This window comes from Caretta caretta, chromosome 9 (genome assembly GCF_965140235.1).
Source record: "Caretta caretta isolate rCarCar2 chromosome 9, rCarCar1.hap1, whole genome shotgun sequence".
NCBI lineage: Eukaryota > Metazoa > Chordata > Testudines > Cheloniidae > Caretta > Caretta caretta.
In genome coordinates, this window is record NC_134214.1 from 24714242 (window position 1) to 24727789 (window position 13548).

Here is a 13548-nt window from a genome sequence, read left to right on the forward strand (position 1 = left end):
TGACCCACCTGGTGTCCAAGGTAAGTCACTCTGTTTAGGCCTATTTGACACTTCTTAGCCTTAACAGTTAGTCCTGCCTCCCTTATGCGCTCAAGGACTTTTTGTAGATGTTCCAGGTGGTCTGCCCAGGAATCCGAAAATATGGCCACATCGTCAAGGTAGGCGACTGCATATTCTCCTAATCCCGCTAGGAGACCATCTACAAGTCTTTGGAAAGTGGCGGGTGCATTTCGCAGCCCAAAAGGGAGTACATTAAATTCATACAGCCCGAGATGTGTGATGAAGGCTGACCTTTCCTTGGCAGATTCATCTAGCGGTACCTGCCAGTACCCCTTGGTTAAGTCCAAGGTAGAGATGAACTGGGCCCGTCCCAGTTTCTCTAATAGTTCATCTGTGCGTGGCATTGGATAGTTGTCTGGGCGAGTTACAGCATTTAGCTTACGGTAGTCCACGCAAAAACGTATTTCCCCATCTGGTTTGGGAACTAGAACCACTGGAGATGCCCATGCACTTTCAGAGGGGCGGATTACCCCCATCTGTAACATATCCTGGATCTCCCGTTCTATAGCAGTTTTAGCTTGAGGAGACACCCGGTAAGGTTGGACTTTAATTGGGTGAGCATTACCTGTGTCAATGGAGTGGTATGCCCGTTCAGTCAGTCCTGGGGTGGCTGAGAACGTTGGCGCGTAGCTAGTGCACAGCTCCTGGATCTGCTGTCGCTGCATACGCCCAAGGGTCATGGAGAGGTTCACCTCTTCCACACCACCAGCACATTTCCCTTCGAAGTAAACACCTTCAGGCCACTCAGCGTCGTCTCCTCCCTGGGCTGTAAACTGACAAACCTTTAATTCTCTGGAGTAAAAGGGCTTTAGAGAATTAATATGGTACACCTTAGGCTTTCGGTTGGAGGTGGGGAATGCTATGAGATAATTAACAGCTCCCAGGCGCTCCTGGACTATGAATGGCCCTTCCCACGATGCTTCCATTTTATGGGCCTGGAGCGCCTTTAAGACCATGACCTGGTCTCCTACTTTGAAGGAACGCTCTCTGGCATGTTTATCATACCAGGCTTTTTGCTCTTTTTGAGCATCCTGTAAGTTTTCTCTAGCAAGGGCTAAAGAGGTTCGGAGGGTGTTTTGTAGGTTGGTTACGAAGTCCAGAATGTTAGTTCCTGGAGATGGTGTAAATCCCTCCCATTGCTGCTTTACCAATTGCAATGGCCCCTTAACCTCATGGCCATATACAAGTTCAAATGGGGAAAACCCTAAACTGGGATGTGGTACAGCTCTGTAGGCAAAGAGCAACTGCTGCAACACTAGGTCCCAATCATTGGAGTGCTCATTTACGAATTTACGTATCATGGCCCCCAAAGTTCCATTAAACTTCTCCACCATGCCATTTGTTTGATGGTGGTAAGGAGTGGCAACCAAGTGATTTACCCCATGAGCTTCCCAAAGGTTTTTCATAGTTCCTGCCAGGAAATTAGTCCCTGCATCTGTGAGGATGTCGGAGGGCCAACCTACCCTGGCAAAAATGTCTGCTAGTGCCTGACACACACTTTTAGCCCTGGTGTTGCTTAGAGCTACTGCTTCCGGCCATCGGGTGGCAAAATCCATGAAAGTCAGTATGTACTGCTTCCCTCTGGGTGTCTTTTTCGGAAAAGGACCCAGAATATCCACAGCTACTCGCTAAAATGGAACTTCAATGATGGGGAGGGGTTGTAGAGGGGCTTTGACCTGGTCTTGGGGTTTTCCCACTCTTTGGCACACCTCACAAGACTGGACATAGGTAGAAACATCCTTGCCCATTCCCTCCCAGTGGAATGACCCCCCCAAACGGTCTTTGGTCCTGTTCACCCCAGCATGGCCACTAGGGTGATCATGGGCTAAGCTCAAGAGCTTGGCCTGGTATTTAGTTGGAACTACCAACTGTCTCTGAGGATGCCAGTCTTCCTGGTGTCCACCAGAAAGAGATTCCTTGTATAAAAGTCCTCTTTCTATAACAAACCTGGATCGATTAGAAGAGCTGAGAGGCGGTGGGTTGCTCCGTGCCGCCGTCCAAGCTCTCTGGAGGCTTTCATCTGCTTCCTGTTCGGTCTGGAACTGTTCCCTTGATGCTGGAGACATCAGTTCCTCATGGGATTGTGGACCTAGGCTTGGTCCCTCTGGAAGCGATATAGGGGATGGAGCTGTTTCTGTTGACTGTGAACCGCTCTCCGCTGGTGCACTATGTTGGGATTCAGGCTCCGGCTGAGCCTCTTGTGTAGGGTTATGGGCTGCTGCCAGTTCAGGTTCGGTGGGGCCCTCTGGTGTTGAGGTTGCAAGTACTGGATTCAGTGCTGACACGGGGTCTGGTGTTGGTTGTTCGGCTGGTTCCGGTTCTAGGACTGGTTCCGTCTGGGTCTCTGGGACTGGATCCACTACTGCTGTTGCAGACATTGGCCTGGGGTCCAGGTCCATCACCTCTGACCGGGTCCTGATAGAAGTTTCCGGAACAGAGCTAGGCCTCACGGCTTGTTTAGCCTGGCTGCGGGTGACCGTTCCCACCCTCTTGGCCTGTTTCACATGATTGGCCAAGTCTTCCCCCAACAGCATGGGGATGGGATAATCATCATAGACTGCAAAAGTCCACATTCCTGACCAGCCCTTGTACTGGACAGGCAACTTGGCTGTAGGCAAATTGAAAGAGTTGGACTTGAAGGGTTGAATCGTCACTTGGATCTCTGGGTTGATTAAATTGGGGTCCACTAAGGAAGCATGGATAGCTGACACTTGTGCTCCGGTGTCCCTCCACGCGGTGACCTTCTTCCCGCCCACACTCACAGCTTCCCTCCGCTCCAAGGGTATCTGGGAGGTATCTGGGCCTGTGGACCTCTGGTGTGATTCCGGTGCAATGAACTGTAATCTGTTGGGGTTCTTGGGGCAGTTGGCCTTTACATGCCCCAGCTCGTTACACTTAAAACATCGTCCAGTTGACGGGTCACTGGGGCGAGGAGGGTTGCTGGAGAACGGGGTGGTGGGACGATAAGGGGTCTGGAGGGTTCTTTGGGAGGTAGGTGGGGCTTTGGGCGGCCCCCGGTAATAGGGTGTGGTCTGGGGTGGTCCCTTCTGGTCTCCACTCCAACTGCGACCAGTTTTCTTCTTCTCTGCCACCTCCACCCATCTGGCTCCAATCTCTCCTGCCTCGATTACAGTTTTGGGCTTCCCGTCTAGGATGTATCTTTCTATTTCCTCAGGAACACCCTCTAAGAATTGTTCCATTTGCATTAGGAAGGGCAAATTTACTGGAGATTCAACACTTGCTCCTGATATCCAGGCATCCCAATGTTTCACAATGTGGTAGGCATGTCGGGTAAATGACATGTCTGGTTTCCACCTTAGGGCTCTGAACCTCCGACGAGACTGCTCGGGTGTTATCCCCATTCTGACTCTCGCCTTGGATTTAAACAGTTCATACTTGTTCATGTGTTCTTTAGGCATTTCAGCTGCCACCTCAGCTAAGGGTCCACTGAGCTGCGGCCTCAGCTCTACCATGTATTGGTCAGTAGAGATGTTGTACCCAAGGCAGGCCCTTTCAAAGTTTTCTAAGAAGGCCTCAGTATCATCACCTGCCTTGTAGGTGGGGAACTTTCTGGGATGGGAAGTGGTACCTGGAGAAGGATTGCTAGGGTTTGTTGGTATATTCTGCTGGGCCTTTATCCTCTCCACCTCCTCCACATGCTTCCTCTCTTTTTCCTTCTCCTCCTCCACATGCTTCCTTGCCTCCATTTCCCTCTTGTGGGCAGCCTCCTGTACCTCCTTCTCCAGCCGCATGAGTTCTATCTGTCTTTCATGTTCCCTTTGTCTTTCCTCAGCCTGAAATTTGGCTAATTCCAGCTGTAGTTGAGCTGAGGATTTGGTCATTCTAACCTCTCTGTTTTTAACTAACTTTACACCTGAGGTTTAGAAATAAACAAACAAAACTTGGCTGTAAAATTTTGCTGTGCTGCAATAGAATACCTATTCTCTGATAGTGATTGTCAGCCTACAGAAAAAGACAATTCCCTTGTCTCTGCTCTGGGCCCAAATTAAAGCAAAAAACCTCCAACTGCTTGGAAACCTGCTTACCCAGCCCAAAGAAAAAGCAAATGGGTAGAACACACACCCCCTATTTACTTTTAGGAAGAAAAGAAAAAAAACCCTCTGGATTGGAAGATTTCCCTGCAGGAGTTAAGTACCCTGCCTCCAGGCAAAAAAAACCTGCAATTCACAAGATAATCCCCTTTTGTCTCTGCTTGGCCACAAAGCAGAGAGAAACCAAGCTGCTTTCAGTTTCAAAGCTGCTTTCTGGACTTTCTTTCCAAAGAAAAAAAAATTTTCCTTTTTAAAATCTGTATTTCTAGTTCAAAAAATCTCAACTGGATCTCAAATGATTTCAGGTTAATCCCACCACTGTGCCACCATGTCAAGGTTCCTCCCCCACTCTGAACTCTAGGGTACAGATGTGGGGACCTGCATGAAAAACCTCCTAAGCTTATCTTTACCAGCTTAGGTCAAAAACTTCCCCAAGGTACAAAATATTCCACCCGTTATCCTTGGAATGGCCGCTACCACCACCAAACTAATACTGGTTACTGGGGAAGAGCTGTTTGGACGCGTCTTTCCCCCCAAAATACTTCCCAAAACCTTGCACCCCACTTCCTGGACAAGGTTTGGTAAAAAGCCTCACCAATTTGCCTAGGTGACTACAGACCCAGACCCTTGGATCTTAAGAACAATGAACAATCCTCCCAACACTTGCACCCCCCCTTTCCTGGGAAATGTTGGATAAAAAGCCTCACCAATTTGCATAGGTGACCACAGACCCAAACCCTTGGATCTGAGAACAATGAAAAAGCATTCAGTTTTTACAAGAAGACTTTTAATAAAAAATAGAAGTAAATAGAAATAAAGAAATCCCCCCTGTAAAATCAGGATGGTAGATATCTTACAGGGTAATTAGATTCAAAAACATAGAGAACCCCTCTAGGCAAAACCTTAAGTTACAAAAAAGATACACAGACAGAAATAGTTATTCTATTCAGCACAATGCTTTTCTCAGCCATTTAAAGAAATCATAATCTAACACATACCTAGCTAGATTACTTACTAAAAGTTCTAAGACTCCATTCCTGTTCTGTCTCTGGCAAGAGCAGCACACAGACCCTTTGTTCCTCTCCCTCCTCCCAGCTTTTGAAAGTATCTTGTCTCCTCATTGGTCATTTTGGTCAGGTGCCAGCGAGGTTACCTTTAGCTTCTTAACCCTTTACAGGTGAGAGGAGCTTTCCCCTGGCCAGGAGGGATTTCAAAGGGGTTTACCCTTCCCTTTATATTTATGACAACAGTCAAAGTGAATTTATTTAGAAGAGTGAACCAAATATTCATAGCAAAGTTTTGCAATATTTGCCCATGTCTGCTGTGCTCTAATGTAGGCCACATTGGTTGGTGAATTGTTCATTTCCGAGCTAGGCCCAGATACTTTCTGAATACAGCCGACAACAACAACAGTGACTCAGAAAGTCACTTATGGTTTCTTCTGTTGCTCCATAAAGAACATGAAGGCCATAAGTGAGAGCAGCCATAACATGCTTACACAAAAATACTCTCTACACTGTCTTATATTATAATTGACTGAGCAAAATGGTTATTTCTCCCTCCAAGATACAACATGTCATATTTTTTGACCTTATCACCCATCAGTAAATCTCCCCTTGTCTTAAAATCTCAAGCCAATTTCCTCATCTTCTAGCTGCTGGGAGTTGTCAGTCAGTCTAACGTTAATGTAATCCATTTAGAGTTCAAACTGGAGCCTATCTTAGTTAACAAATGGGCTTCAAAACCTCTGAATTTCAAGCTAACAATTTAGAACAGGGTTATCAAAGTCCTGGGCTGTTTAATGTAGTTATTCTACCACCCATGACAGAATCAGATTCTGCAGACTGCAAGGTTTGTTTGTTTTTTTTAATTAAGTTTTTAGTTCTAATGGTTGAGAAGATAATATTCTTAACTGGAACCTGTGTAGGGCTACATGAGGTTGAAAAACACCTGACAGCTAAGAGAAGTGTTAATGGTCTCCATTCAATAGGGTGCTAACTCTGAAGTTTAATTATAATTGAAAGGCCAGATTTTCAGATGACTCTGTTCCTGATTTACATGTCTAATTACCATAATTGTGCATGCAAATCAGGCAACTGACTATGCAAATGAACAACTGAACAAAGGGCTGGAATAGCAGTCATTTTCCTCCACTGAATGTAACAGTGACTTTGTCAACTATGGATTTCTTGAGACTAGGATTTAAAAGTGTGATGTTAGCACGTGCCAGCTAACACATGCTAACAAACATGGTTTAAAAGTCTAGCACAGTCAAGGCACACTGCTTTTAATGCATGCTAACTGGTCAAGACAAAGCTGAGGTTTCCCCTAGCATTGAAGTGAGGGTGCCTTGTACTCACTGTACTTTAAAAACAAGTTTGTTAGCAGATGTTATCTAACATCACACCTTCAAATTCGAGTCTGGACAAGGCCTGGAAGGGCCACACGCTACCCTTGATCTTCTACCAACCTCCACTTATCATCTGTGGTAGCCCCATAGTGGTAGAACCTTGGTCACAAACTATGTCGCTCCAGCCCATGGATCATAATTAAAAATATAATTTACCCTAACTTTATCCATGATGCCTCCCCTATATTAAGTGCTGCATTCTGCATCATACCATCTCGTAATTCAAGCTAACATCACTGATCACCCTGAGAAATATTTTTTTTTTATCAGTCCTCATCCTGCACCATAGAAGTCAATAGGAGTTTTGTCACCAATTTCAATGGGAGCAGAATCACGTCCGTTTTGAGTGGAAGACAAGAGAAGAGTTCCAACTGTCTACTGCCCAGAAAAAATGCAATCTATTTGATCTGGTTTTGAAGTAAGAATAAAGTTATGGCATTGAGCTATACAGCATACCCTCACTGAGGGCCAAATTTTGAACCCCTTATTTCCATTGGCAAGCAGGTACTTGCTTGAGTACTGCCACTGAAGTCAATGGGAATTACTGCTCACCAATGGCAGTGAGGCATTCACAAACTGGCCCTAAGATGGGCGCCTCAGAAACCATTTTAAACTTAATATCACAGGCACATCCTGAAAACATAAACAGGGCAAAAGATTTATTACATTATAGGAATGGGCAGGCAGATTTCATTTGACATGAAGAAGTTTGGCACAAGATTCAAACACAAATTCATTTTAGGTATGTTTGATGAAATCAGAAAAAGGATATAAACTTGGGGAAATGAACAGCATTACAGCCACCCCAGCAATACAAACCATCCTCAATACCTTCCTGTTTAAGAGAGATGAATGCATTTAGAATAAGTGTAAATATTAAGGACTCCAAGGTCTCAAGAGTGAGGTGTTTTATAGTGAATCTACCTCACCTGAGTACTTAGTAAATAGATTTTCATTTTCCACTATGATTGGTGCAAGCCATTTATCCAGAATCAATCACATTAAAATCTTTTGTTAAAGCTCTCACTAACCTTCCATGGGGGTATTATTGTCTGGTCGATTTGCAAAGACAACATCCACATACTCGAGCTGCAGTCTCTGGAGAGAAGCCTTTAATCCTAGAAGCAGCAAGAGAAAAAAAAGAATACATATCATTAGAAATAGCCAGAATGAAGTTTGGAACACATCACAAAAGAGGTGACAGTTCCGACATATCACAAGACAGAACTATCCTAAATTGTACACTGGAGTTGGACAATGATGTCTCATGTCTGCTCAGCCACAGAAAAAAAATATCAAAGTTTGGCTTCATGCAGAATTCAGAGCACTCCACAAGAATTTTTTTTTTAATTACACTCAAATTTGGATTGGAAAAGACACCATCCTGGTGAGCCTGTCAATTAGCAGCCTCCATGGACAGAGTTCACTGATGCTGTTTCAGTTAATCTAATCAAAATTCTGTCAGAGAGTATTTTTGCATTACCCGATGGCACATTACATTGATACAGTTCCACATAATTAAGCCCTGCCACTCCAGGGGCATTCCAGAAATGAAAACCCAGGGGAGAGGAATCATGACATTCTGTTATATATTTATGATTACCAAGACTAATACAACCCTGAAAAAAATGTGATACTGAACAGGCTCCTTCAAATGCCACCTTTACTAAGTTAAACAGAATTTACCCTCTCTTTGCAAAAGTTATCCAGCAAACTACAACAAGCTAAACTCATAATGTTGCACAAATAGCCAGGCTACAGGCTTGTGGCCACGTAGCCCTGGGGACCAGAAGAGTTGGGTTCTATTCCTGACTCCTACAGATTTATGATGTGTCAGGACAAAGTCACTTTCTGTATCTCAATTTCCTCATCTATAAAATGGGAATAACAATAATGCTTATTGATTTCACAGGAGTGCTGTGAGGCTTAATTCATTATATATGTAAGTGCTTTGAGATCTACAGTTTGATCATGCTATAGGAATGCAAGGTTCTATGTCGTCTTTTCATAGCAGTAAGATGAACATGTAATATGTCTGAGTGCTCCCATGTAGCGTACTGTAATGCTATATTTATTTTAAATTGTTTAATCCCCTCCTTTGCCCACCCCAAAAGAGGACTCGAACCTCAGTTGATGTAAACTGGCTTATTTCCAGAGGGCTAAATCCCCAGCTGGTGTAAATCAGAGCTATGCCAGCTATAAACAAAAGTTCAGGGGTGTTCATAATGACACAATTATAAGAACAATTCAGAAAACAGATAAAAATATACACTTCAGAGAACTAGTGTACTGTATTTTTAAATGGAGAACCTGGCTCATTTAAATTAGTTATAAAAAGTGAATGATCATTTTTGTAAGCACTTGATCAAACTGCATCCCTCTGCCACAAATCACAGCACTTGTCATGTTTGAAAATGTTTTAGAAATCTTTCAGGTAGCTGTACAGTGAAGTCCTCTTGTCAAGGTTCATAGATAAAACCCTCTGTTCCTGACACCTCACACAGGCACTCTGTACCTCTAATTAAAGTATAACTACCACTGGCTATTGCTGAGATAGCATAGCACGGAATGCACAGCTCTACAATGTTCAGAGAGAACTTGAACTGTGTGTCCCTGGGGGCTCTCCACTTTGGTAATTTTAATTCCACATGAAGGTTAGAGGTCCTTTTCCTTTCTCTTTCTTTTGTGTCTAAAATGATCAGTATCTTAACTGTAACAAGGCAAAAGGTTTGCAGTGAACAATTCATTAAATGTATTCAGCCTTTTTTTCCTGCTTGTGAACTATCTGCAAACAGGCTTACTGGGAGAATGGTTCACACAAACGTATTCCAGCTTGTGCACTGGTGGCAAATAATTTGCCACAACTACTACTTCACATTTTCTCCTTATAATTTCCTGTGCATGCTGTGTATAATAAGCCAAAACAAAACCCTAGATCCAGCTACACCCCAATGTTGGGGCATTCCAGATCCAGGTATTGAGGCTTGAGCCCATCTCTATAGCATAATACATTGTTACTGTGCATAGTTAATATTTGTAGGTCTGAACTTTTCTTTTTCTAACTTGCCTTATTTTTAACACCAGCAATGTTTTGGATCAAATGTGAATGCACCTCGAAGAACAGGGCATACATTTTAACAGCTTTTGCAATAGCTACAGGACACCATTAGGTTTTATCTCATATGTGAGAGGCAAGACTACTCAGCTCCAAGATTCACAACTCAATAAAAAGTATTTCATTTTTCACCATGCCTGTAAATTTCCATTACTGCAAAATAAAATCTACTCAAGGGGTATATTTTTCATATGAAATTTGATATTGAAATTTAATAGACAGTATCACTTAGCAAAGAGCTTGGTTGTGTAATGATGCACACCAAACATTTCTCTATAGGAATCTGCAAGATTTTATTTTAGCACATAGTGCATGGAGTTCTTCACTTTAGAATAAGCGGGCTGACATATAGCACATAATTTTGTGGCAGTATAAAGAACCTATCATACAAATTCCTTTCAGAACAGAAGACAGAAGCAGGTCAAATAGGCACAAGAAATGCGTGGTTTGAAATCCCTTTGTGTAGTGTATGAACACAGATATAGGGGCAGATTCTTTCTTGCCAGAATGCAGAAGGAGCCTCCCTTCCTGTAAGCTCCCTCCCCTTCATGAAGGTACCAAACACAATAGCAGCTCTGTACTCTGGGAAATACAGAAATGTGGGGCCCTGGCTGTAGCACCATTCCTTGCAATAACTTGCGGAGGTGAGAGACCATCTGCATTGGGAGTGCCTCAACATGCAGGGGAAGTGTACACATTGCACTGTCTCCCTGTGGTCATGAACTACCCAGAGGGATTTCAGTCTACCCATCTCTCCTAGCTATTTGACCTGCTTCTGTTTTCTCTTGTGAATGGAATTTGTATTGCATATTTTACACTGCTATGAAATTATATGTTATATACGTATCTGCTTACTCTAAAGCACAAGGACACCATGTGCTGGGTGCTAAAATATAATCAGCAGTTTTTGGCATGTACTGTTAAGCAACCAAGCTTTTTTGTATAGTCCTTGCTTAATTTCCATAACAAACTCTATAACAAAAATGCACCTCTTAGAGCACTATCCTCCCACACACTCTCCCCAGAATGGCAAGAAGGCTCACTGAGCTTAACATGGGGCTGAGCTTGTCTGGCACAATCTGATCCTTAATATTTTGGTGCAGTATAGGAAGATCTCGAGAGCCAAATCTGCAGAAACTTCAACCACCTCAGCACCTATAATTGTGTATTACCCAAGTATTTGTCCAAACTCAATTTTTACATACAAATATGTATTATTATTATTAAACATGTATATTGCAGGAGCACAGAGAAGCCAACTGGGTTTCCCATTGTGCAAGGCACTGTCCAGACATGTGCATGTATCCAAGGGATGAGGCATGCAAGCCAAAAACCTGGCCACATTAAAAATTAGAGGCTGGTTTTAAACTTTTGGCTTCTACGGGCCATCTCATCTACTCTCACATTTCAGTCCCATAAACTGACCAAACCCATTGGGTCTATTTCATGTTTCAGCTCCTTTTTGCATGCCCCTCCAACATTCTTCTTTCAGGTGACTCAGAGCAATGCTATCACCTCCTCCTCTCCATGACTTGCATCCTACTGAACTATTGGTATTAACTCAATCACTCCCTTCCTCAATTTTCTCTTTTTACTAACTTATTCACTTTCCTTTTTTTGGTCTGTACTCAGGGTTTTAAATCAAAGGGCCTCCAATACTGCTTCAATAATGCTTTTAAGATGTCAATTTTGGATGAAATCATAATCCTTTCCAAGAAGCTGCATTCTTCCTATAGGAAGTTTTCAGCTGAGACTGCTCACACTTAATACGATGGAACTGAGTCTGGATTTTCTTCTGTGTTCTATATGCACATTACATACAAAAATGACATTAAATAAATTCAGATCAGCTGTCGGCCCCACCCCCTTAGGTCACCCACCATCCAGAGAGACTCAAAAGATGATGGGGGTGGCAACTGGCTGGACTGAGTTTGCTGGGGGGTTCCCAGGGTGTATGCCAGGGACTCCTTGCCCCTCCTGATTAATCACAGCTCAGTTTGGTGGTGTGCTGATAGTGGTATGAAGCCCTCCTGGCTGGAAGGGAGGGAGGAGCTGCCCCCGCTTTTAGACTGAGCGGGGGGAGAACAGAGGCATTCAGAAGGAGGTGAAGTACCACATACAGAGGAGAAATGGGAAGAATACACAAAGGAGAAATGGAACAAATGATAAGAACAATGGAGAATAAAAGAAAGATTTCAAAAGAGATTATGGGTCAGAACCTCAGCTGGTGTAAATCGTCAGAGCTCTGGAGACTTCAATGGAGCTACATTGACATTCACCAACCGGGGGCTTGCCCACAGATTTTAAACTTTTTCATATACACAAAACCAAGAGGAGTTCTTTGTTTTGGTTTGTGTGCTCAGGTCCTGCCCCTCTCAAATTCTCCCTCTCTCCTTTATGCTTCTCTTCTTTCAGTAAAGAGGTCGGTACAATCACAGATTCTTTTCAGCCTTTTTTGCCATAGCCAGTCATTTTTGCCATTTTATTGAACAGATCAGGTGAAAGGAAATTTATCTAGCATGATCAAAATCCCCAGTCAGTAAACAGCCAACAAGAGGTAACAACAGGATAATTTAAAACTCAGTCAGACTTCACAAATGCAAATATTGGGGCTGATCCCATTGAACTCCTATTCATTTTATAAAGAATAGGATCAGGCATATTCTCAAGAACAATGTTTTAAACCTCCAGCAGTCTGCACAAGGCAAGCAATACTGGGAGATAGGTGGTGTAATTAATGAGGGGTTCAGGTGAGCAATATACCTGAAAAAACTGTATACAATAATATATGTCACAGATTGCTGAATGGATTTGTTTAAGAACATAAGAACATCAGAATGGCCATACTGGGTCAGACCAAAGGTCCATCCAGCCCAGTATCCTGTCTACCAACAGTGGCCAATGCCAGGTGCCCCACAGGGAGTGAACCTAACAGGTAATGATCAAGTGATCTCTCTGTTGCCATTCATCTCCACCCTCTGACAAACAGAGGGTAGGGACACCATTCCTTACCCATCCTGGCTAATAGCCATTAATGGACTTAACCTCCATGAATTTATCCAGTTCTCTTTTAAACCCTGTTATAGTCCTAGCCTTCACAACTCAGGCAAGGAGTTCCACAGGATGACTGTGCGCTGAGTGAAGAAGAACTTCCTTTTGTTTTAAACCTGCTGCCCATTAATTTCATTTGGTGGCTCCCTAGTTCTTATGGGAACAAGTAAATAACTTTCCCTTATTCACTTTCTCCACACCACTCATGATTTTATATACCTCTATCATATCCCTCATTAGTCTCCTCTTTTCCAAGCTGAAAAGTCCTAGCCTCTTTACTCTCTCCTCATATGGGACCCGTTCCAAACCCCTAATCATTTTAGTTGCCCTTTTCTGAACCTTTTCTAGTGCCAGTATATCTTTTTTGAGACGAGGAGACCACATCTGTATGCAGTATTCAAGATGTGGGCATACCATGGATTTATATAAGGGCAATAAGATATTCTTCGTCTTATTCTCTATCCCTTTTTTAATGATTCCTAACATCCCGTTTGCTCTTTTGACTTCCACTGTACACTGCGTGGACTTCTTCAGAGAACTATCCATGATGACTCCAAGATCTTTCTCCTGATTTGATGTAGCTAAATTAGCCCCCATCATATTGTATGTATAATTGGGGTTATTTTTTCCAATGTGCATTACTTTACATTTATCCACATTAAATTTCATTTGCCATTTTGTTGCTCAATCACTTAGTTTTGTGAGATCTTTTTGAAGTTCTTCACAGTCTGCTTTGGTCTTAACTATCGTGAGCAGTTTAGTATCGTCAACAAACTTTGCTACCTCGCTGTTTACCCCTTTCTCCAGATCATTTATGAATAAGTTTAACAAATCAATGATTGAAAAGCAGATGTTGAAGA

At 43.0% G+C, this 13548-nt stretch overlaps 1 protein-coding gene across 4 annotated transcripts in view; it reads right to left on the reverse strand.

The window, feature by feature from the left end:
• Positions 1–13548, reverse strand: part of KCNAB1 (potassium voltage-gated channel subfamily A regulatory beta subunit 1) — a 243797-nt gene that overhangs the window by 45875 nt on the left and 184374 nt on the right. For all 4 annotated transcript variants that reach the window (XM_048862847.2, XM_075132171.1, XM_048862848.2 and 1 more), the window contains one exon: positions 7554–7640. In XM_048862847.2, the coding sequence (XP_048718804.1) occupies positions 7554–7640 (87 nt within the window). The remainder of the gene's footprint in view (positions 1–7553; positions 7641–13548) is intronic.